Genomic DNA, 25,827 nt, shown 5'->3' on the forward strand with positions numbered 1-25,827 from the left:
ACGGAGGCTGTGACACCCACTGCACCAACTCGGAGGGCAGCTACGAGTGCAGCTGTAGTGAAGGCTACGCGCTCATGCCTGACCTCAGGACCTGCGCAGGTAATCAAACAGTATATATCATTGTCATATTGATGGTACATGTATATAACAATCAACTCTGTACCTAGAAATGAGTTTCGCATGACATCAAAAAGGAGCTACAACACAATAACTTATATTTTTGTTCAGATATTGATGAGTGTGAGGAAAGCCCAGACATCTGTGATGGAGGCCAGTGCACCAACATCCCTGGAGAATACCGCTGTCTGTGTTACGATGGCTTCATGGCTTCCATGGACATGAGGACCTGCATCGGTGAGAGAAAGAACATGCTGTGTTCCAGACAACTCGGAGGTGGCAGTGGGTATTTCCCAGTTGACAATTTCCGATTTCCGACCTCCAAGCGTTCCAGGTGCACAACGCTGTTGTGTGTTGGGTGACGTCATACAACTATACATAGGAACTCTGAGTTTGTATGGCCTTTCAGTGTACCTTTTCTAGTAGGAGGTCGGAAAATCTCAACCTCCGAGTTGTCTGGAACACAGAATTACTATATTTTGACTTTATCGTTGTCTGTCTATCTTTCTACCTCTCTCTCTGTGTCGCTTTTTTGTCCTTTTCTTTTGTTTTTTTCTGCGCCTCATTCATATATTCATTCAGTCCCTCTGAGTCTGTTTTTTCCCCTCGTCTGGGTATCTCTGAGATTTGCTCAGTCAGTCTCATATTCTGTCTGCTCTAAGGCCATAACATTCACATAATATTGTCTCTGTCTGTATGTCTGTCCAGATGTGAACGAGTGTGACTTGAACCCAAACATCTGTCTCCATGGCGACTGCGAGAACACCAAAGGCGCCTTCATCTGCCACTGTCAGCTGGGATACTTTGTCAAGAAGGGCTCCACGGGCTGCACGGGTACGCGCGCACGCACGCGCACACACACACACACACACACACACACACACGCACACACGCACACACGCACACACGCACGCCAGGGCCTGAGCTGTCACTGAGAGGTGCTGGTCTCTGTGTGAGTCCTTGGTCTAGATTTTTGGACCTGATCATTTATGCTTATGGCATACAGTATCTGAAGACTCAGCCACTGCTAACATCATCAAAACTTACTCTCTGCTTGGCAACCATAGTTCACTGCAGTTTATAAATGACTAACTACTGGATATCTTGTCAAGATTTATAGTTTAAAATAAATGTAGATGGAAACAACTGTCACATCTCATTGCATGTCATAAATACAGGAGCATTTCAGTCCAACAGACATGAAATCTTACACTGTCATTTCTTGCAAAGAGCTCCATCAGTCAGATGCAGAATAAAAGCCAATCCCATTACTTAAATTTATTGCTTATACTAGAAATCAAGCAGACATTCGAGGGTGGAGACTCTGGAGATGATGCGCCATGGGCGCAGTTATGGAAATGTTTGTATACTCGAGCAATTGTGATGTCATCAGTGAATGATATCATCAGTGATGGTGTCATCAGTGATGTCACTCAATCAATTGTGATTCATTGGTGACATCATCAGGGGGAAGGGAGGGAGGAAGGGATGCTGATGATGTCACAATGGCTCTGTGAGTGTGAAGGCCTAAAAACGTAAAATATCGCTGTAGTGCCCCCCATGGGTGGATTTTTTTCCATGTTTTTTTTTGCACCAGATTTATTCCAGACCCCTGAAACATTTTTTAGCCAATTTTGGCAAAAAATTTAGCAACGGTGTGCCTTGCAACTCCGGACAAACAAACAGACAGCGCTCCAATTATAGTAGTAAGATTTGGACCACAATTTTAACTTATTTTGTTTTATGTTGCCAGTGAAAACTATCACCACGACTATCTGTTAGTTGGCTAATTGGTTGACATCTCCCTCCAGATATTGATGAGTGTGAGATCGGGGCTCATAACTGTGACATGCACGCCGCCTGCGTCAACGTTCCTGGAAGCTTCAAATGCCGCTGCCGAGACGGCTGGGTGGGAGACGGCATCAAGTGTGTGGGTGAGTGAGTCCACACAGCAGCGGGTGATGTGTACACCTGAGAGTTTTATATTGTGGGACCAGTTCAACAGGTCAAATAAAGGACCACAAATGTTTCTTGTACCCATGAATATTTTGCGTTTTGCTTATTGTAATTACATTATTTTCTGTACTTTTTCCTCTCTCTCTCTCTCTCTCTCTCTCTCTCTCTCTGTCTGTCTGTCTGTCTGTCTGTCTGTCTGTCTGTCTGTCTGTCTGTCTGTCTGTCTGTCTCTCTGTCTGTCTGTCTCTCTGTCTGTCTGTCTGTCTCTCTGTCTGTCTGTCTGTCTGTCTCTCTGTCTGTCTGTCTGTCTGTCTGTCTCTCTGTCTGTCTCTCTGTCTCTCTCTCTGTCTGTCTCTCTGTCTCTCTCTCTGTCTGTCTGTCTCTCTCTCTGTCTGTCTGTCTCTCTCTAGACCAGGATGAATGCTCTGCAGAGGATCATAACTGCAACCTCAACGCAGACTGTGTCAACACACCGGGTTCCTACCGCTGCACATGCAAGGAGGGCTTCAACGGAGACGGCTTCTCCTGCTCAGGTCGAGACAACAGACACACATGATGTCATTGAAATGCTGATGAAAGTGTGTGTGTGTGTGTGTGTGTGTGTGTGTGTGTGTGTGTGTGTGTGTGTGTCTGCGTGCGTGCGTGCGTGTGCATTGGGTTTCTTGCATACAGAATTGATCAAATGTATTCCATCCTCTTACTTGCAACCCCCTCATCCATCCTGCTTCAGATATGGACGAGTGTGCGGACAACGTGAACCTGTGTGAGAACGGCCAGTGTCTGAACGCTCCAGGCGGCTACCGCTGCGAGTGCGAGATGGGCTTCACTCCTACAGACGACAGCAAGGCCTGTCAAGGTACCGTACTACTCACTAGCTGAAATCATACTTTTATGTTATACCTTCAATATATACTATACTTTGTTCTTTTCCATCTGTGTGAAGGTGCAGTTTTTCAACTGTCTCGCTGCCTTACCCGAAAGATCAATCATCGCCAGTTAATGGGCCTTTGTTCGAAACTCGAAACCTTATCATCGAAACTTTATCATCTCTGGATCCTTCCCATATATATATTCTGCATGTTATTATATATTTGATTTATGAAGTCCTCTGAGGACTCTGAGGATCCAGTAAAAGCTAAATCATAGCCAACTGTCATAAGGAAAGCTTATCACAGGGCCTGAGACCACTTGCTCTATAAAAGGGCATTGCACCGTTAGTAAATGCCCCTGTTTTCATACAGCTTAGGAGATAAATTATGACAGTTTATGAGATAAGTTATGACAGTTTATGGGACAAGTTATGACAGCTTATGACGTGCCATACTAGGCTTCCACTTACATAATTTAAGGAGGGCGGGTCGCCCCGCCGAACCTCAGCTATAAGACAGAAGAGATCGTTGTTCTGTTCTGTGCGTTTGCTTCACACACTTGTTGGGTGAACGTCGTGCCACTGTTTGCAAACAAAGGGCCATTTCTTAACTTTCCTGTCTCAGATCATTCTTACAGACATTGCTACCACAGCACCCAGCACACCTGTTCAATGGTAGTAGAAACTCAGACTCAGTCTCCCTGAGACTGAGTCAGCCGATAGGTTAACTGTGCCTTAGCTGAGCCACATGTAATGTGCAAGCTGACTTAATATAATTCCAGTGTGCAATAACTGCAATTTGATGCAACGTACTGTACATTCTACTTTATTCTACTTTATTCTACTTACTCTACTTATTTTAGTTTACTCTATTGCATTTTACTGCATTTTACTTATTGTATTGACTGTTTACGTTTAGGGAGATAATGTGTGATACTGTGTTATGCTATGTGTGTTCTGAGTGCGAGCAGCTGTAACTTGTCCCAATTTCCCCCCGGTGATCATTAAAGTCTTTCTGATTCTGATTCTGATTCTGATAGATTAGCACTTTAATGAAGAATCAGTTTACAATAAATTTACAATAGCTGCAACCACATTATGCAAATGTCCAAAATGCAGGATGGCAGGGGCAGTCCACCCTACTCTGCCTCTGCCACCCTGCATTTCGCTTTCAAATCTCCCCCTTTTAGCTTATTGGCATGAACACACACACCTTTACACACACATGCACACTTGAGCTCCATGCCAAATTTCAGCCTCCTAGGGCGAAAACTGCCCGCAGAAGGGTTTGTAGACCGACTGACTGACCGACAGACCGACAGACCGACAGACATCGAGCTGCTGGTCGCAGCTAAGAATCCTGCAGAAAGCTAATAAAATTTAATTGCCGGTTTTACAGACTATTTTTATGTAGCTGTGGTCAGAGAGGAATGTCATCCATGGAGTTTCCTGATATTCAATCAAAGCCCATCTACTTCTGAGCTCTGTTCTTTCTCTCTTGTTTACAGGAAGTGTAATTAACATTTTTTTCCCTCCGTGTCCCCCTCTGCCCCAGACATTGACGAGTGTAATTTCCAGAACATCTGTGTGTTTGGAACGTGCCAGAACCTTCCAGGGATGTTCCGCTGTGTGTGTGACGACGGCTACGAACTGGACCGCAGCGGAGGAAACTGCACCGGTCAGTATACGACCTCTGCGGCTGTAGTCACTTAGCGCAGGAAGATTACGGACTAGAACAGGCATGTCTATATTTCACTGAAAACAATACCTTCATGCACTATAGTATTTTTTTTTAAATTAGATAACATCTAAGCGGTAAACAATGTCGTTAAGCGAGACAGCTATTGAGTGATCGCAGTAACTAAGAAGAATGTGACTTCACATCAGTCAGTCCATGTTATTTATCTTCTGTTTTATTTGGGCCATTACTGACACTATCATATATTCATGTTGCAGTTTGGCAACCATTACTTATCAATTTAGCCATCTATTTATCCCCTTCATTTTTCAATCTCTCTACAGCTCACCTTCAAATGTGCACCCTCAGCTAGTTTGTGGCAATAACAAGAGTCACTCGTATGAATAATGGATAGTAGAGAAAAAGTCTCTCTCCTTTCAACTTTCACAGCAGTCTCTATATGAACTAATGGGTTCATCCAGCTCAGGATGTCTGTATATGTGTGTGTGTGTGTGTGTGTCTGTGTGTCTGTGTGTTTTTGAGCCTGTGTTTCGTTACATACTGCAGATGTCAACGAGTGTGCAGACCCAGTGAACTGCATCAACGGGCTGTGTGTGAACACCCCAGGGGGCTACCTGTGTAACTGCCCACCTGACTTTGAGCTCAACCCCACTGGAGTGGGCTGCGTGGGTGAGTGGCTCTGGGAGCTGGCAGTTCTAGGTCTATGGCGAGGGTGAGATCGATGAGCCAATTAATAAATAAGCAAAGCAGGTTTTAAGTAAGAAAGAAATGCTGACGTGTACAACTTTCGTTCTCCATGAATGATGCAGGCACGCCTTGGGCCAATCAGTAACAAGATACATCATCCCAGCAAGTGAAAATTTACCGTGAACATCAAAGTCAAATTAAAAAAAATTTTAATTATAGCTTTCACATCAGGCTGATCAGTTCAACATAGTACCAAGATGTGTCATCCCTCCAGGTTTGGTCAAAATCAGACCAGTGGTGTCTGAGATATCACATTTAATAAAAGCATTTCATATGAGGGACAATAAGCCAAAGCACTGCTCATTTCATTAACTCACTCACACAATCCTGTCAGATAAAAGGTAAAAAAAAAGAAAAAAGTATTGATAAGAAACCGTGCGTCTACCTCAGATACCCGTGTTGGCAACTGTTTCCTGGATACGCTGAACCGTGGCGACGGAGGAATCTCCTGCAGTGCGGAGATCGGAGTGGGCGTGACCAGAGCCTCCTGTTGCTGCTCCCTGGGAGGAGCCTGGGGAAACCCCTGTGAACTCTGCCCCGCCCCCAACTCCAGTATGTACTAGAGCGTGATCGACTAAGTATAGCATTTACCGCCAATTGTGCATCCATTATGCTAATGCAATCATCTGTCTTGGCAAAAAAAAGGTTATAGCCTTGCTGAAAGCTAAAGTAACAGTCACATACATCTTGGTCTTATCTGCAGCGGAATACAAGACTCTTTGCCCTGGAGGAGAGGGATTCAGACCCAACCCCATCACTGTTATCCTGGAAGGTGAGTCATCCATCTCTCTCTTTATTGGCCAGTTCCGCTGTCGTTCAACAACAGCAACTGCAACACGTTGAAAGTGTATTTTTGCCTTCTACTGTATATCAGAATACAGCAGAAGTCAGTGTATTAACTGACACTAGATTGCTGTCACATCAGTCAATGATCCTCTCTGTCTGCCCCAGATATTGATGAGTGCCAGGAGCTGCCGGGCCTGTGCCAGGGTGGAAACTGTGTTAACACCTTTGGCAGCTTCCAGTGTGAATGCCCAGCAGGCTATTATCTCAATGAGGAGACCCGCATCTGTGAGGGTAAGGACCAAAAGAGAAACTTCATTGAATAACTTCATTATATTCTATTTAAGTCATTCTTATTCACCAAGCTGTATTGATGCACAAATCCAATTGGTCTTCCATTCATTTCATATGGCTCACCTGTAATATTATATTAGTATCTGTCATCATATCTCGTGTCTTTTCTTTTTCTGTGCAGATATTGACGAGTGCACAACCCACATTGGGATCTGTGGGCCTGGTACCTGCTACAACACTCTGGGCAACTACACCTGCGTGTGTCCACCTGAGTACATGCAGGTCAATGGAGGAAACAACTGCATGGGTGAGTGGGAGAGCCGCCATCTCTTTGATAACAAAATTAGACATCATAAATATATTCTTTATAATAAATGTAAATAATTTAAATTCATTATAAGAAAAGTTTAAATGGCACTTTTCTTGATTTTCTCCCTCCTTGTAATGCAGACATGAGGAAGAGTGTGTGTTACCGTAACTACAACGACACGTGTGAGAATGAGCTGTCCTTCAACATGACCAAGAAGATGTGCTGCTGTGCCTACAATGTGGGCAAAGCCTGGAACAAGCCCTGTGAGGCCTGTCCCACACCGGCCACCTGTGAGTGTCAATGCCCACACCAACACAGTACAACCACCCTTCCAATCAATACATTAGTTTACATTTTTATCATAATTATCAAAACATGTTGTTTGATTCCATTGGCTCTCTGCTCTCCTGCCTGTTTCAGCTGAGTACCAGTTACTGTGTGGTAACCAGGCTCCTGGCTTCATCATCGACATCCACACTGGCAAACCAGTTGGTAAGTTCATCTAAGGTCATCAGAGGTCACCTCAGTACTGACCTGTAAAACACGGCTTGGTTCTGATGCTGTGTAACCATCAGCGTCTTAAGAGGTACTTTCAGTGTAGGCTTTGACTAAATACTGTTTTCTAGATTGCATTAGAACATTAATTCTTTAAATCAATCTCCGACTGGTTGTTTTGTGCAGATAATCAACGGTGCTGGAAGCACGGTGCGGTGGGCGCTGCAGCACCCCCTAGTGGCAAGAGATGTAAAAAAAAAAAAAAAAAAATTGCACCTGAACGCAACATGCAAAATACCCGCTGAATAAGTGTCCAAATGTTCATGTAATTCTGGCCAATACTCCACTTCTGTTATAACATTTCAGTCTGGAAGATATAATCTTTATGACTAAAAGGCTAAATGAATAGCTTAGAAAATTAATAGCCCCGGGGGCCCATGGTACTATTAATCCGGCCCTGGATATATGGGAGGAGTACAGTATAATCAACACAACAGTATAATCCTAATGTTAATTTAAAATTAAATATTCCTCTAAATATGGCTAAAAGTCCAAAAAGGGTGGGAGAGAGAATGAGGATTCTAACACAGCAGTGGGAGCAAGTGGTGACATGGAGGTGAGTGAGAAAAGGTGACTGAATAATGACACAACAGTCTAATCTTAATGTTAATATTCCTCTAATCTGGCGACAAAGTGGCCAAAAAAAAATTGGCGGCGACCTATGGTCGCCGGCAGCCATCCCCCCCAATGTTGAATCGGTGGCTACGGCCTTGCAGCACCCCTACCTAAAAGTACTTCCAGCGCCACTGCAGATATTGATGAGTGCAATGAGATCCCTGATATCTGACTGGTTGTTTTGTGCAGATATTGATGAGTGCAGGGAGATCCCTGATATCTGACTGGTTGTTTTGTGCAGATATTGATGAGTGCAGGGAGATCCCTGGTATCTGTGCCAATGGAGTGTGTATCAACCAGATAGGAAGCTTCCGCTGTGAATGCCCCATGGGTTTCAGCTACAACAACATCCTGCTCATCTGTGAAGGTAAGAGCCTCAGGCCTCAAATACACCTTTCCTCTCTGGCAATCTTCTGTGTGACAGAGGATCATCATGCTTGATATCAATGATCAATATATGAAAAGTCTTCTTTTTTTTTTACTTGCACAATAAAAATAAAAATAAAATCATTATGAGACAATAGTGCAAATATCCAGGAAAATATCCAGTCCATGTCCCTCTCTCTCTCTCTTTCTCTCTCTCTCTCTCTCTCTCTCTCACACACACACACACACACACACACACACACACACACGCTTCTCTCAAACAGTTACTGTCTTAAGTACAAGCACTTACTGCCATTTCCACACTACTGTAAACACAGACACAATTGCGCGCGTGCACACACAGACTGACACACAGACACTCGCATATACACACAAACACGCACACACGCACATAAACAAGCACGCACACACACACACGCTCACCTATGCACATAAATACAGTCGCACTCACTCAGTCACTGGCAGGAAGACAGTTTTACAAGCGCTCCACTCAGTGGAGTTAATGCAGCCCGTTCCCACATGAGTTATCCCCTTGTAAAGACAAGTGTATTGGCTCTGTATGGGAGCCTGCGGTCGCCTGCCAGGGCTTTCAATCACCCAGAGGCAGCCAGCGACTGACTGCCTGTGCTGTACCAGAGCCAAGATGGCGCCCGATGTGTTTGCTGTCCTGCTGCCCACTCTGTAAGCAACATCACTTCCTGCTCCCGCCAGACAGTTATCGGCCTGTGATTGATGTCCACTCTTTCTCCCCTTTCTTCTTCCCTCTCAGATATTGACGAGTGTAACAGTGGGGACAACCTGTGCCAACGCAATGCCAACTGTATCAACATTCCGGGCAGCTACCGCTGCGAATGCTCGCCCGGCTTCAAACTGTCCCCCAGCGGGGCCTGCGTGGGTGAGTCCGGCCTCTCTGACAGCCCTAGTTGGGGTTTACCATCGCAGAGCAACAGGTAGATTTATGGTGTCGGTGGTTGTGAGGGAAGTGTAACACAGTGGTTGGTAAACTGAGTCTAACTATGCATGCTATGTGTTGAAGGACTGCTATGTGTTATTTGCCTCTGGTAGGTTAGTTTACATCGGACGTCAATGAAACACGAATTATTGTGAATGATAATAGTGTATACTGTATAATATGTTAATCCTCTTTCCATCTATCTCTCTTTGGCTGTCGTCTGTCTGCATGGCTGTCTCCCTCTCTCTCTCCCTCTCTTCCCATCTCTCTCCCCCCTCTCTCTCTTCCTCTGTGTGTGTGTGTGTGTCTCTCTCTCTTTCTCTCAGACCGTAATGAGTGCCAGGAGATTCCTAACGTGTGTAGCCATGGAGAGTGCATTGACACCCAGGGAAGCTACCGCTGTCTCTGCCACAACGGCTTCAAGGCGACTGCTGACCAGACCATGTGCCTGGGTGAGAGGGACAGTCTACACCTAAACTCAGACACACTCACAACACGTAGAGCGGGTTGGATGGTTCCACTACAACCACTATAGAACTGTCTGACTCTTTCAGTGTTTAACCCGCTCTCGATACAGCTCTCTCTCTGTGTATTTCAGACATCGACGAGTGTGACAGACAGCCCTGTGGTAACGGTACCTGTAAAAACACGGTGGGTTCCTACAACTGTCTGTGCTTCCCCGGCTTCGAGCTCACGCACAACAACGACTGCATGGGTACGTACCTCTGGATCATGATGATATACTGCCACACTAAACAAACAGCTGTTAGTCGTTTCTGTGTTTTAACGGTCCAAGTCATGAGTAGGGTAACAGGTTCATGTCAACAAAGAATCATCTATCCATTTATGTGCCAGTAATAGGTTTGGCTAGACACAAGGGTAGATTCTCTTAGTCTTAGTAAGTTACTGCTCCTTGGCTTTGTAGGTGAGTATATCAAACTATATTTAAAATGTTATCAACTGAGTAACTAAGGCGGTTGGACACAACACAGGTTTTTCAGAAATTCTTGATGCCAGGAAAAAATATTAATCATATTTCTGCGCCCGATGTCTCACTTTGTTTTCTGTTGCTGGCAGCGTTGCCCATGTGCACTGCCCAGAATCGAAGGTGTGTTTGGAGACGCTTAATCCTCTGCCTGCCTGTGTTTTCCACGCAGACATCGATGAGTGCAGCTCCCTCCAGGGGCAAGTCTGTAGGTACGGACAGTGTATCAACGGGCTGGGCTCCTTCCAGTGTCTCTGCCAGGACGGCTATGAGAATACTCCAGATGCAAAGAACTGTGTCGGTAAGTGAGTGATTACCTGTACATGTCCAATGTCTCTCTCTCTCTCTCTTTGATTGTCACACGCACCAACACACACTCGCACGTTGTCCCCTTTCTCTGCAGATATCAATGAGTGTACGAGTCTGCCTGGCACTTGTTCTCCGGGAACGTGTCAGAACCTGGACGGATCCTTCAGATGCATCTGCCCTCCTGGATACGAGGTGCAAAATGACCAGTGTATAGGTAAGACACACACACACACGCACGCACACGCGCGCACACATACACACACAGCACACACACACACACACACACACACACACACACACACACATACACACATAACACATGCAATGATATACACACACTAGACTCTATCTACAGTATGTCCTCCATACATACTCAAACCCACCTGTTCAACTAGCTACCCCTGATACACACCTACTGTACATACACTTCAACATCAGGGTGTCTGAGACATTACACATCATCAGCCATCTGGTCCAGCGCACGCACGCACGCACGCACACACGCACACACGCACGCACACACACACACACACACACACACACACACACACACACACACACACTTGCATCCACTCACCACCCCCCCCCCCCCCCCCCCTTCCCATCTTTCTCTGCCCTCCCAGATATCAACGAGTGTGAGGTAGAACCTAACATCTGCCAGTTTGGCACGTGCACCAACACCCCCGGCAGCTTCCAGTGTACCTGCGAGCCCGGCTTCGTCCTCTCCGACAACGGACGCCGCTGCTTCGGTGAGAGAAACTGTACAAAACGTTCACCTTAGGCCTCAGCAGAGAGCGTTGATGAGCTGCTGTGTGTGAACTATCCTGAGCGTAGAGATCTGAGATATGTTATCCTCCTCGCCACTGAACCCTTCTTGCTTCCCGATGACAGACACCAGGCAGAGTTTCTGCTTCACCAAGTTTGAGGCGGGGAAATGCTCCGTTCCCAAAGCCTTCAACACCACCAAGGCCAAGTGCTGCTGCAGCAAGATGCCTGGAGAGGGCTGGGGCCTTCCCTGTGAGCTGTGCCCCCGAGAGAGCGAGGGTGAGTCACACACACACACACACACACACACACACACACACACACACACGTATGCGCGCACACACGCACACACACACACACACACACTAGGGCTGTCCCAGCGAGTCGACGTAATCGATGACGTCGACTACGTAATTACGTCGACGCACGCTACGTGCTTCGACACGTCACGTGTGGCTAATTTTAGTGGCTAACTGTTGCTTTTCGTTACTTTACATGGCAGTAAAATGCCACTGAATGACCAAATTGATTTAACTTTTAACCATTTCGATTTCCACTTTCAATACGGACCCCCAGCATTGGTTAGTTGTTAACGTCGTGACTATATTTATAACGTTAATAACGTACTCCGGTTTGCGGGCTGAATCTGTGTGTTGCGCAATAGCTACAAGTCGCACTCTGGCTGTAGTAGGAGTAGCCTACGTTATAAACGTTATAAATATAGTCACGTTATAAACAACTAACCAATACTGGGGTCCGTATGGAAAGTGGAAATCGAAATGGTTAAAAGTTAAGCGCTTATCCATCAGCGCAGCGTCATTTGACGTCAGCACACTCTTCTAACAGCCTTGTGTCTGTTCTTCTTCTTTTACGGCGGTTGGCATCCAAAATGTTGCATTACCGCCTCCTTCTGGACTAATACATCCACTGTTCCCCTATTCCAGTGGTTCCCAACCTACGGTACACGTACCGTAGGTGGTACTTGCGCCCCCTGCTGGTGGTACTTGGAAGGCTCTGTGAAAGAAAAAAAAAAAATTTGGTGCAAAATCCATGGTGGTCATTAGTACCGGTAGTAGTTTTCAAACATGTGAAAGTGAAATAATAATAATTATTGTGCTTGCTGACAAGCAAGGCACAATCTTGAAGTCCGACATACTTAATATTATTCTTATTCTATCTGCCAAAAAGTTTGGCGCGTAATAACTCCCACATCTTTCGCACGACATAGACATGCCAGACCTCAAAATGACCGGCTCATTGAGGACATGTATGCTATGACTTTTCTAAGGGTTTGTGAAAGCTGTTTGGGCGCTATTCGCCATTAAGCGCCATTTTTTTCCCCATTGACTTGCATTGGGTTTAGATAAATCTGGCAAAAACTTGCATTCCATTAGCTGTATCTCAGAAACCATATGGCATAGAGCGACCAAACCTTGTAGGGAGGTTCCCAGAGGGGTCTTTTACTATCCCCGAAAACATGACACCAATCGACCAGATGGTGGCGCTATAACAGCCCTCCTTACCTTTTGGTCCATAACTTTTGAACCGTAGGCAAAGAGCGTGGAAGGAAAGAGACGACACTCCGGCCATTTTTGGAAACAGAATGCGCCTCGCAGTGGTCAGCTGCGGTAGCGATGGCCCCTACTGTATAATCAGCCTCTCTAAACAGTAACTCAACGGGAGTTGAACCTCGGGTGCTTTTCATTAGGTATTTATCTTGAAAAAACTAAACAAAGAAAACGAAAAATTTTGCTTAGTTTCCACAATATGGTTGTTGTTTTACATCCCTGCACTACACCACTTCAATCAAGATTTGCAGTACGGCCGGAAAAGATGTGAATCCCCAAAGTTTAGAGTGTTCTCCAGTTGAGTTACTGTTTAGAGAGGCTGATTATAGGGGCCAGCGCTACCGCAGCTGACCACTGCGAGCCTGTGCGAGGTTCTTTTGGCGCTGTCACGCTTCCAAAAATAAAAAATGGCGGAGGCTGCTGGGCGCTGATGTTGCAATGGGGCAATATGGAGCTGTCATTTCTTTCCATAAAAGTTCTTTGCCGTAGGGTCTATCGTCAAACTTCTTTTTCCCCTGGATTCCTTGGGTCCTTCCACATCTACTCATCTAGGCCACGCCCATTTCCGTATATCTAGATTTTCCTCCATTTTGCATTTTGTCCAAAACCGTTATTTTGCGATTTCTCCTTGAAACTTTGTCCAATCTTCACCAAACCAAAGCACACTTCATGTGGGGACTGTCCTGCACAACACTGATTTGGAAGTTTTTGAAAAAAAACGCACCGTTGCGATATAATCCACTTCCAATCTTCTGTGGGTGGGGCCTATTTCACAAAGATCGTCCGATGCTAACCAAACTTGGTACAGGTGTGGACGGATGTACTCTGAGCCTATAGCAGAAATATATTACACAAATTGAGCAGATGGTGCCGCTATAACAGCCCTCTTTACATTCTGCTCCATAACTTTTGAACCGTAGGGTCTATCATCAAACTTTTTTTCCCCCTGGATTCCTTGGGTCCTTCCGCATCTACTCATCTAGGCCACGCCCATTTCCATCTGACTAGATTTTCCGCCATTTTGAATTTTGTCCAAAACAGTTTTTTTGCGCTTCCTCCTTGAAATTTTGTCCAATCTTCACCAAACCAAAGCACACATCATGTGATGAGTGTCCTGCACAACACTGTTTCGTGGTTTTTGAAAAAAAATGCACCGTTGCGATATAATCGACTTCCAAAGTTCGGTGGGTGGGGCCTATTTCACAAAGATCGTCCGATGCTAACCAAACTTGGTACAGGTGTGGACGGATGTACTCTGAGCCTATAGGAGAAATATTGTGTTGAAGGTGGGGACTGGGACTTTTCCACTGGGAAACACCCACGTCCCAGGTGTCTGGAAGGCAGCATCAGTCCCCCTAATTGCATTGGCAGGGACCTTGCAAGCCAGGCGGTGCATGGCGAGGACAGCAAGCACAATTACATTTTCGGTAGGAAATGTAGACATTCTAGTTACTATTAATATTATTGGCAGTGTTTCTCAAGATAGGTGGTACTTGCGCCCCCCCCTGCTGGTGGTACTTGATCCCTGGAATCTCAATGTTTAAATTATGAAATAAACCCAACTTTAAAATCAATTGTAAAACATGTTTATCTATCAAAATAATACCATGAATGAAAATAAACTTGTGATCATTGAAATTGAGGTTTATTTTGTTGTCTTGAGATTTAGAAACAAATATTTGTTTCTGACGGACACTATACCTGCCCGCCCCGCATGGTTACACAAGTGGTGAACAAAGACGAGGAGGGATGCTAAAGTGGGAATCGTAAAAGAGCTGTAGTAGAGGAGAGCAGCAACGATGAAGCACAAGGAGGTGAAGACAGCAGTCAACCCAGCACAAGTGCAGCGAGAGAGAGAGAGAGAGACACACACACACACACACACTCTACAGTTGATATTTATTGTTTGTTTACAATAAATAATGTTATTTTGAATAAATTTGCCTCCTGCGTGAACTGTGCATAGCTGAATAGACTGTATTTTAACGTCGGTCATATGGTGGTACTTGGAGAGCCAACTACTTTCTCAGGTGGTACTTGGTGTAAAAAGGTTGGGAACCACTGCCCTATTCCATTACAGTCTTTTTAACAGTCCAGTTCCTCTCAAAAAACTGACCACTATATTCTTCCCCTCCACTACTCCCACACATCCCATTATAGCCTTCACACTGGCCTCTATTTGTCCCAGTCTCTGCAGTCCAGTCATCATGATCACCCTCTCTGCTTCATATCTCCTGCATGAGATCAGAACATGCTCCACCGTCTCCCTTACTTCACACTGACTACAATGCCCAGTTGGGTGCTTCCCTATTATACTAAGTGTTCCATTTAAGTTGCTGTGCCCAATTCTCAATCTACTTATAACTCTCTGTTCAATTCTATTAGTCCCACTATTCCCCACCACTCCCACTTTATTTTGTATACTATGCAGATGTCTCCCTTTTATTGCCCTATCCCACTGCTGTTGCCATTGTTTAACTATTTCCCTCCATACTATACTCTTCCCCTCTGATTTTGAAAGTTTAATGTCAATGTCCACCTGTTCTCTCCTGATCGCCTCCTTTGCTGCCCTGTCTGCTTTCTCATTACCTGCGATTCCTACATGTGCTGGCACCCACATGAACTTAATAGTTTTCCCCTGCCTAACTAACCTTGAATTAACAAACAACAGTTCATATACTAAATCCTGATGACTTTTCCCTGCTCCATTTTTAATACTTGCTAACGCTGCCACTGAATCACTACAAATTATTACTTTATTTTCCACCCCTTCCTCCACCCACTCTAACGCTAACAAAATTGCCACTAGCTCAACTGCATAAACACTTAAATAATCTGATGTTCTTTTACTGATCTCTACCCTCTACTGGGAATCACCACCCCCGCCCCTGTTACCTGTGACTGTGGATCCTTACAGTAGACCCATCTGTGAAAACCTGTAAGTAGTTCCCAGCCTTGTGTCTGGATGATGTGTGACCATCTTACATGGAGCATTTGTCTTTCTCCAAAATTAAGAGCACTGTTACTGAAAATTGCACAACATTGTACTGTAAGATGATGATTTTATGTTGGACTGCTGCTAAACTCAGTTGACATTGCATAAGGTTTTTGGTATTCCTCCTGAAAGTGACTTGAATTTAATTTATTCTACTATTTTATTTTGAATTGCACTATATTCATTTTATTTGAGGACAAGCTCTTGCTTTAATTTTATTTGAGAGATTTTTATGTTGGACTGTTAAAGAGAATGAGATGGTTAAATAAAATACAGAAATTGAGAAGTTTTTGGTTATTTATTTGTTTTGGGTAAATTTATTGTTATATAATAAAAAAAATAAAATAATAATCGTTAGATTAATCGACTAATCGAAAAAATAATCGTTAGTCGAATCGATAAGAAAATAATCGTTTGGGACAGCCCTAACACACACACACACACACACACACACACACACACACACACACACACACACACACACACGTATGCTTGCACACACACGCACACACACACACACACACACTGAACTGTGACTTAAGCCCCGAACACACTGAAAGTCTTAATTGATCACCTTGTTTGACATGCGTCAATTGATGCTCCTATAGCACACTGCAGGCGTCCAAATACCAACCAAATACCAACAGCGCAGTAGAAGAACCAGCAGTACTTTGGGAAAAGATCGCTATTTACAGTATATGTAGGCAGGCACAAGTTTGTATAGACATACACATTCACACTAGTAAGTAAGTAAAAAAAAATACAATAACATCCAAAGTGTTGTTGTTGTGTTTCCAGCTGCCTTTGACAGTCTGTGCCCGTACGGACATGGAGCTCTGCCTGGACTGGGCGACACCCGGGAAGGTGAGCGCTCCAGCTTCACTCTAATGCTATGAATCAATGTTGAATGTAATGTAAAGGTGCCACATGGTAGAGATGTGTAAACATCTGTCTCTCTCTCTCCCTCTAGATATGAATGAGTGTCTGGACAACCCAGGCATCTGTCAGAACGGAATCTGTATCAACACAGACGGCTCGTTCCGCTGCGAGTGTCCCTTTGGATACAACCTGGATTACACTGGAGTCAACTGTATCGGTGAGACGGCCTCTCCTGTTAGTCCTGTTTTAGGCAGCTCTTTCCTGGGAAAAATCCTCTGGCACGCAGAAAGTGATGTATTTTACATTTCCAGCAGCAGCAACAACAGTGTTTTGTTTGGAATAAATGGTAGAACTTGGTCGTTAGCATAAGCAGCGGTAGCCACGCTCGGAATCCTCTCTGCTCCTCCCGACGGCTGTGCAACAGTCTCTGACACAGGCGACGACTGTCGCCAACAGTCTCATTCTGAAGGAGTGGAAGTCCCCCTCTCCACCTTCGTTTCAGCTGTGGCTGACGGACATGGTCTCAGTTATACATATGGATAGACTCAGGTCCGTGAGGACTACCTCACTTAAGGATTTTCAACTATCTTGGACCCGTTCCTGGCCTACTTTGACGAGGTTAAAAGTGAAGTAACTCGCCCAGCGGATTTCTAATGTACTCCTGTACTCCTTGTGTGGGATTCTATGTACAACATCTCTTGCAAGCACATGGCACCTTACGTGGCTGGTAGCACCACATTGGAATGTTGATGATATGTGTATGTTTTTTCTTTCTTTTCTTTTTCCGTATCTGAGTTTGTTCTTGTTTTTCATGTTGTGAAAATCTTAAAGATAAAATATTGAAGAAGAAGAAAATCAGCGGTAGCCACCATGGCTGCAGACAAAGAATCTAGAGAAACTCAAACTATATCAACAAAAAAATCAAGGATAGCAATGAGCATTTAGTACCAAAGATATGAGCAAAAGGAGAAACAGTGGCAGAGACAGTCAAAGTAACAGTATAAAAACAGTTTAGCAGATTATTTACCACTTTAAGCTTGGGGGTGATTTTCCCAGAAGCAGAGCTTGTCTTTTTCTGTAAGGCATCAATATTGCCGTGGTCTAATCAGCTAATCCATCTCTCCTCCCCGTAGACACTGATGAGTGCTCCATAGGAAACCCCTGTGGAAATGGAACCTGCACCAACGTGGTGGGAGGCTTCGAGTGTTCGTGCCAGGAGGGCTTCGAACCCGGACCCATGATGACCTGTGAAGGTCAGTCACACTCGCGCACACACACTTCCTCAACTCAATGTCTTTTATGCGTCCTTTCACAGTCAATCTAAACTACCTCCTCTCTCTCTCTCTCTCTCTCTCTCTCTCTCTCCAGACATCAATGAGTGCTCGCAGAACCCCCTGCTGTGCGCTTTCCGTTGCGTCAACACCTTCGGTTCCTACGAGTGTATGTGTCCTTCTGGCTACGTGCTGCGGGACGACCAGCGCATGTGCAGAGGTGAGTAAAAGACACCATTTTATCTTAGAGCTTGACTCCTGCTATCTCCGCTTTCACCTCGGTCTTTCCTTATTTCGTTTGCATCGGTGAAACGGGACTAGCAAAATAAATCTCGTCTTCCGTTTTGTTCCGTTAGTTGTGGTTGTTTCACCTATCGGTCTTGTGTCACTGTCCTCCACCAGACCAGGATGAGTGCTCGGAGGGTTTGGATGACTGTGACTCCAAGGGGATGACCTGCAAGAACCTGATTGGTACCTTCATGTGTATCTGCCCCCCTGGCATGCAGCGCAGACCGGACGGAGAGGGATGTATGGGTGAGTGAAAGTGTTTTGAGCTAGAGTAGAGGGAGTCCCCAGTCCCCACACAATGCGTGCTGCTGCTGCTGCTGCTGCTGCTGCTGCTATGATTTCTGATGACTCCATGTATCCTCCTCTTCCTGCCCCCTCCCTCTGTTCTGTACGCTGGCAGACCTGAACGAGTGCCGTGCCAAGCCTGGCATCTGTAAGAACGGCCGCTGCGTCAACACGGTGGGAAGCTACCGCTGCGAGTGCAACAACGGCTTCGACCCCAGCTCCACTGGCACCGAGTGTATCGGTAAGATCACTGCTCAGCTCCACTGGCACCGAGTGTATCGATAAGATCACTGCTGCTGAGCAACATATTGTCGCCGTCGGTGTGTTTGGTGATTTTCTCATTTTGATTTTAATTCGAGGATTACATGCTCCTCTTTGGGTTGAGAGAATTCTACAATGCTTGTGTTTATGAAGGCATTTTGAAACGGATTAAACTCAAAATTGGCATGGCTCTCAAGCAGAAAACGAGGCTCTTTTTCTGAGTTACTGAAAACGTGACAGTTTGAAGATGCAATTGCATTTTCACTTGACAACAGCGACATCCACACAACTAATGTACATGCACGCACATGCACACGCACACACACACACACACACACACACACACACACACACACACACACATCCACACTTACCTGACCACAATGCACGCTTCAAATTAAGCACATGAAAATAGCTTACAATCATGAAATATATAAACTTATCATGAAGCTTATGCTTTTGTAAAATGTCCCTATTCTTTCCGTAGTAAATATAGTAGATATAATATATTTAAGTAAGCTGTCGTGGTGTACTGCTAGTAACATTTGTAAGTAGCATATGTAGCCTAAGTAACTGTGTAAGATCCACAATGCAATATGATCATTTGATCCATAGTCTATCCCCATATTCTTCACCTATTCGACCCATACTTAATCGTGTTCATATTGTCAGCAGCATATATTTGTATAATCTCACAGTGGCTTATTTTACTTAATATTTTTGTGTTACTTTTGCTGTAATTTTCCCACAAGGATGAATAAAGTTTCATCTTATCTTAATTTCTTTATATTTCCACACACGAAAAGAGTAAAAGACAGACGGAACCGCCACCAGTATTCCTCTTGGCAGCTCATTTGTATCCGTTTTTTTATAATTTCTTTCAAACACACTTCCTCTCCCATCTCCATCCTCTCCTCCAGACATGCGTCAGGGCTTCTGTTTCGTCGAGGTTCTGCAGACTATGTGCCAGCAGTCGTCCACCAACAGAAACAGTGTGACCAAGTCTGAGTGCTGCTGTAACACGGGCCGCGGCTGGGGGCCGCAGTGTGAGCTGTGCCCGCTGCCTGGCACCGTGCAGTACAAGAGGATGTGCCCGCTGGGGCCCGGATACACCACCGACGGCAGAGGTGAGAGACGCAGTAATAATACTGAATTATAGTCTAATGTAGTATTGTATATATAGTAAAAAAAAAAGAATCAGACTATATCCATGGGGACAGTGAGATGAGTGATATGTGTTAGTGTCTGTCTAGCTCTTCAGTGAGTTACGTGTTTGGCAGTGTTAGTGTCTGTCTAGCTCTTCAGTGAGTTACGTGTTTGGCAGTGTTAGTGTCTGTCTATTCCAGTTCACCTTTTCAAATGTCGTTATACTTCCAGACATCAACGAGTGCCAGGTGATGCCTGATATGTGTAAAAACGGCCAGTGCATCAACACCATCGGATCTTTCCGCTGCCATTGTAACGTCGGCTACAAGACCGACTACACCGGAACTTCCTGTGTCGGTAAGGAGGATTTCAGTCTTGCTAATGCTGCAGTTTGTTTTATTACATATTTATTTTACATTACATATTATATATATATTTGTGTCCCCTGGGCTAAATGCTGTTTCATGATGTATTACAGATATGGATGAGTGCGCCCAGTCTCCGAAACCCTGTAACTTCCTCTGTAAAAACACAGAGGGCAGCTACCTCTGCTCCTGCCCCAGAGGATACACCCTGCAGCCAGACGGAAAGACCTGCAAAGGTGGGTGCTTTCTGAATCTGTTTGAACATTTGTCAAAACTGAACTCAGATGTTGGTTCTTGTGCATTTCATCTAACATTCTAAGAAGTATGTGATGATCCATAACGCTCCATAAGATTAGATCTTTTTTTCTTCATCTTCTTTTTGTTATCTTTGTTATCCCCCCCCCCAGATCTGGATGAGTGTTCAACCAAGCAGCATAACTGCCAGTTCCTCTGTGTCAACACCATTGGAGGCTTCACCTGCAAGTGTCCTCCCGGCTTCACCCAGCACCAGACTGCCTGCATCGGTGAGTAGAGGACACGAGCAGACCAGCATGGCACCTTGCTTCACCTAGTGGGAGGAAAATACAATTGAATTACAGTAAAGGTGACATTTGACTGCAAACATCCCACCTGCTAACAAGCAAGGAGGAGGTGGCAAGGTTGTGTAGTGACTCCCACCATGTTTAAAATGGACTGCAGGTGAACTAAGAAATACAACTGGTTCTAAAATAATATACTGGTGTTGAATGAAACCCTTAATGATTTGTTTCTCCCCCACAGACAACAACGAGTGTACGGCCCAGAACAGTATGTGCGGTTCACGGGCCGCCTGCATCAACACACCTGGAAGCTTCAACTGTGAATGCTCCAAAGGGTTCTCCCTGGACACCACCGGCGTGGAGTGTGAGGGTAAGCAGATAGGGTCATCATGTTCAGTAAAGGCTGAATTATGCTCACCCTGCCGTGAAGGGCGCGGGGGTGGGCGCGGGGGTGGGCTGCACATAATAGCGTTTCATTGCGACTTTTCACGGGCTGTTCTCACTTTTACCATTGTACAATACATGCTGATCACTTGGCTGATCACTCACTTCTGATAGTATAATAGCATCTGCCTCAGCGCGAGGTCTGCACGGTGACTCGCGGTGCTCCACCCCCACGGAGCTTTGCTCGAGTATAAGAGCACCTTAAGGCAGGAGGACCACCGGCCTGGAGTGTGAGGGTAGTTCAAATCCTAAAACCTGCTGGGAAAATCTGAGTCTTGGGACGCCCTCTGTTGAGGTGCTCATGAGCAAGGCACTAAGCCCACTTCAGCTCCGTACCTAGTGGCCAACAGTAGTAAAGCAGTGGTTCTCAAAGTGGGGTCTTGGGACCACCAGGGGTCCTTGAGGGAGTTCCAGGGGGTCCCCAGAAAATTGATGAATTAAATGTTACATTATTCCTCTTACAATAACTTAACACAATTAGACAATGTAGAAGAATGACTATTTTGATCTTAGTTTCATACAACAACAAAAATCTCATCAAATGGGAGTTTGTGGCTCTAATGTGGACTAAATTAAATTAAATTAAATGAGGGGTCCTTGATATGAAAAAGATTCAGAATCACCTTCCAAAAAATATTACACTTTTGAATGATGCTTTCATGCATTATGTCCCAGTATCCTGTTTCAACAAGAAATACAGAATTATGGAAACTAGACACTCTCAAAACCATGTTCCATTGTGACTTTGTGACAAAATCCTGACAACTAAAGTTGTGAAAAGTGTTTCCAATCAAATCTGCATTTGTTTTCTTTTTCTTCACTTTGTTAGAGATTTTGTAGAGGTTGAATGGGCCAAAGGTGGCATTGACATTATCAGAGAATGTTAACACTTGCTATTTTAATTTCCCACAGATGTGGACGAGTGCACCAGCAACCACCGCTGTCAGCACGGCTGTCAGAACATGCTGGGAGGCTTCCGCTGTGGCTGTCCGCAGGGCTACGTCCAGCACTACCAGTGGAACCAGTGTGTGGGTCAGTTAACACAGCAAAAATCTCATCGATAAATATCCCTTTAAGAGCGCAGTGCGCAGCCTACTGTGCCTAATGTTAGCAGCTAGCTAGCTATGTTACATGGCAGTAAAACGCCACTAAATGACCAAATTGATTTAACTTTTAACCATTTCGAGTAACACTGTTTCCATACGGACTCCCAGCGTTGGTTAGTTGTTTATAACGTGACTATATTTATAACTTTTATAACGTACTCCAGTTTCCGGTTTATAATTCGGCTCTGTAGCCAAAGAGTATAACAAAGGAAATGGCAAGCTGCAACAATAAGTCACGTTAAACCGGAACTTGTACCCACAATTATTTGTACAGTGGGGCATTCAAAAATAAGGTGGATAAGAAACATATGGTTGAAGTTAATTCAACTATAAACATATTTTTCTGGTTACAATAGAGTTTTAAGCGAGACTCCTGATCATGTTAGACGTTGTTACTCTGGCATCAAATTATGATTTTATTTTTTATTTTATTTTTTACCGTAAGGGTTCATTCTGAAAGTGATATCTGTACTTTTTGGATAATATGGACAACATTTATATCATTATACTCATATTTTGATATTGACAACCCTAACCTGATCTGCTATTACATGCAAAAATAAATAATGAAATCAATGTTCATTGCATTGAGTTAAAACTCATATGACAAAATAATATTCCCTAATTTGTTTCAGATGTCATTTTCTGAGACAGTTGAATGTCTGCTTGTTACGTGAAGGTATTGATACATTGCCTAGACTGTCACTAACCCTGTGTCATCTCTTGTGTCTCTCCTCTCACTCTCCCTGCTCCTCAGATGAGAATGAGTGTCAGGGCGCGTCAGTGTGTGGCTCCGCCTCCTGCTACAACACACTGGGCAGTTATAAGTGTGTGTGTCCGTCCGGCTTTGACTTTGAGCAGGGTGGCGGTGGCTGCCAGGACGTCAACGAGTGCTCCATGGGCAGCAACCCCTGCAGCTACGGCTGCTCCAACACAGACGGAGGCTACCAGTGTGGCTGTCCGGGAGGATACTACCGAGCTGGACAGGGGTGAGGCTACAAGCTACATGCTACATGAATGAATCGGCGGTTATGACTGTGAAAACAGTAGGCAACTTTTGGGGTAATTCTGATGGGCAACAAGCTGGAGTTACTTCAACATTGTTGCTTGCAAAAAGTTTTTTTTCTCCATACTGCATGACAATCTCGCATACAGTAGTTACTGAAATGAAAAACTGAAAAATTGGTTACGCTCCACGATTGTGCGTGTCATCTCTGCGCGAGGGCCATGCTAATCTTCTCTGTATCGAAACCAATTTAGTATATGTGTTACCGTAGCAACATAACAGATACCTGGAAGACACCAGCTATATCAAGGGTGACATCCGAGTACGGTTACACTCATGGTGTGAGGTCAGTGGAGGGCTGTGTGAGCATGTCAGAGAAACACAGAAGGCATATTAAGGCTGGCTCTGATGAAGTGGATTGACCCAGTTTGACCTGGTCTGACCCAGGTCAGGTTCAGTGTGCTCCGGTAGGTGGCCAAAGGAATCATGGGACATTTATGCAAAGCAGGCATGATGTCAGGTGGCACGGATTGGAGGGCTGCCTGCACATGGGCAAAGTTAGCCCCTTCTGGAAGAAGACCTTTCTGTAGGAAAGCCACGCCCCGAACTCATTTGATTGGTCGCCGAAACTGCTTCTTCCTGAAAATGTGTGGCAAATAAAAAAAGATGTGGTTAAGATTAGGGTTAGGGTTTACTTATCTAACCACGACCATAACCTAACCAAACCATAACCCTAACCAAATTGTTGTACTTGCCTAAAGGTCTTCTTCCAGAAAGGCTTGGGGCCTAACTTTGCCCATGTGCAGGCAGCCCTCCAATCCGTGCCACCTGACATCATGCCTGCTTTGCATAAATGTCCCATGATTCCTTTTGCCACCTACCGGAGCACACTGAACCTGACCTGGGTCAGACCAGGTCAAACCGGGTCAATCCACTTCATCAGAGCCAGCCTTCACACGCCTTCTGTGTTTCTCTGACATGCTCACACAGCCCTCCACTGACCTCACACCATGAGTGTAACCGTACTCGGATGTCACCCTTGATATAGCTGGTGTCTTCCAGGTATCTGTTGTGTTGCTACGGTAATACATATACTAAATTGGTTTCGATACAGAGAAGATTAGCATGGCCCTCGCGCAGAGATGACACGCACAATCGTGGAGCGTAACCAATTTTTCTGTTTTTTCATAAAAAATTATGTGATGTGATTTCTTTATTTACATTATAATTTTACTATCTATGATTATACTTGTGTTTATTGTGAAACAGCGGCAATATATTTGGTATCTTGGGAAACATTGGGATCTTGACTACCGGTAGATTTTATATTAAAGTTCTGTGGATTTGAACAAAGCTTGGCTGCAAAATATGTTTGTAATGATAGCGCTGAATGTGGGACCGGCAGGGTGAAAGTAGGAATATCTTGCCACCAGCAAACATTTGACAGACATGTTTTACTTTGTTGTGTGAGCATGGAGTGTTGCCCATGTACTTGAAATGAACTGAATGTTCGTCCCTTATTCACCACGCCCACTTTTTCTCTCTTCCGCGTTACACGCAACTGTATTTGTTCTTCCGGTTCAGCGCTAGTTGGCGGCCAATTTCAAAACAAAACGTCACTATAATAATGAATGAAGTTTGGCAACATTCCGAATTAAGCTACACTGCGGCCAACTTCAGTTACATGTTCATAGCATTACTGCTGCGAGGAGCCGATGGCTGTACCCAGTTGGCATTTAACGTTAGTTACACAAGCACGTCGGCAGTGTTTTCTCACTGCCAGTAGCCTACAGTAGGGTTTGACAGATAGCTAGTCCGACCGGTGTCAGCCAGTCCTCGCTGCTCGTTAAATATTTCCAAATAGGCGTTATTCTGATAAACTGGTCACTATATGTTACGTTCTCACCCGAAAAATATTAAAAATTTAAAAGTTTGTTTTGTGTTTTTGGCAAGTCTAAAAATGACTACGGTAGGTGTAATCTACTTCCGTGTAGATTACAAAATGACATCATGCAGAAGCGTCCTTGTATGGGCAAAGAATAAGATGAATACTATAATACATGCTAATACATGTCTTTCTCTCTCCAGGCACTGCATAACGGGGGCAGGCTTCCCAGGCCAGTACAGTGTGGAGGGCGAGGGCGAGGACGATGACAGTCTGTCTCCTGAGGCCTGCTACGAGTGTAAGATCAACGGAGGAGGAAAGGGAGGAAGACACAGACGCCACACTGGGGACAATGACCTCAACCAGGTACTCGCATTACTATAGACCAAATCAGCGGGATGTTTACATTTACTTCCGGGTACCCCTGGGTCCACACATTATAATGGC

At 44.8% G+C, this 25,827-nt stretch overlaps 1 protein-coding gene across 1 annotated transcript in view; it reads left to right on the forward strand.

The window, feature by feature from the left end:
- Positions 1-25,827, forward strand: part of fbn2b (fibrillin 2b) — a 42,179-nt gene that overhangs the window by 12,154 nt on the left and 4,198 nt on the right. Inside the window, exons 18-54 of the mRNA XM_083648125.1 lie at positions 1-99; positions 229-354; positions 826-951; positions 1,929-2,051; positions 2,484-2,606; positions 2,804-2,929; positions 4,497-4,619; positions 5,187-5,309; positions 5,778-5,939; positions 6,091-6,159; positions 6,339-6,464; positions 6,646-6,771; positions 6,915-7,064; positions 7,195-7,266; positions 8,186-8,311; positions 9,101-9,226; positions 9,610-9,735; positions 9,882-9,998; positions 10,441-10,569; positions 10,672-10,791; positions 11,201-11,326; positions 11,469-11,621; positions 15,828-15,848; positions 16,704-16,769; positions 16,876-17,001; positions 17,918-18,037; positions 18,153-18,275; positions 18,458-18,589; positions 18,744-18,869; positions 19,810-20,016; positions 20,267-20,392; positions 20,514-20,636; positions 20,808-20,924; positions 21,181-21,309; positions 22,296-22,415; positions 23,247-23,478; positions 25,584-25,746. The exon at positions 1-99 is cut by the window's left edge and continues 24 nt beyond it. Coding sequence (XP_083504251.1) covers positions 1-99; positions 229-354; positions 826-951; positions 1,929-2,051; positions 2,484-2,606; positions 2,804-2,929; positions 4,497-4,619; positions 5,187-5,309; positions 5,778-5,939; positions 6,091-6,159; positions 6,339-6,464; positions 6,646-6,771; positions 6,915-7,064; positions 7,195-7,266; positions 8,186-8,311; positions 9,101-9,226; positions 9,610-9,735; positions 9,882-9,998; positions 10,441-10,569; positions 10,672-10,791; positions 11,201-11,326; positions 11,469-11,621; positions 15,828-15,848; positions 16,704-16,769; positions 16,876-17,001; positions 17,918-18,037; positions 18,153-18,275; positions 18,458-18,589; positions 18,744-18,869; positions 19,810-20,016; positions 20,267-20,392; positions 20,514-20,636; positions 20,808-20,924; positions 21,181-21,309; positions 22,296-22,415; positions 23,247-23,478; positions 25,584-25,746 — 4,628 coding nt within the window. The remainder of the gene's footprint in view (positions 100-228; positions 355-825; positions 952-1,928; positions 2,052-2,483; positions 2,607-2,803; positions 2,930-4,496; positions 4,620-5,186; positions 5,310-5,777; positions 5,940-6,090; positions 6,160-6,338; positions 6,465-6,645; positions 6,772-6,914; positions 7,065-7,194; positions 7,267-8,185; positions 8,312-9,100; positions 9,227-9,609; positions 9,736-9,881; positions 9,999-10,440; positions 10,570-10,671; positions 10,792-11,200; positions 11,327-11,468; positions 11,622-15,827; positions 15,849-16,703; positions 16,770-16,875; positions 17,002-17,917; positions 18,038-18,152; positions 18,276-18,457; positions 18,590-18,743; positions 18,870-19,809; positions 20,017-20,266; positions 20,393-20,513; positions 20,637-20,807; positions 20,925-21,180; positions 21,310-22,295; positions 22,416-23,246; positions 23,479-25,583; positions 25,747-25,827) is intronic.

This window comes from Poromitra crassiceps (assembly GCF_964638095.1).
Source record: "Poromitra crassiceps genome assembly, chromosome: 12".
NCBI lineage: Eukaryota > Metazoa > Chordata > Actinopteri > Beryciformes > Melamphaidae > Poromitra > Poromitra crassiceps.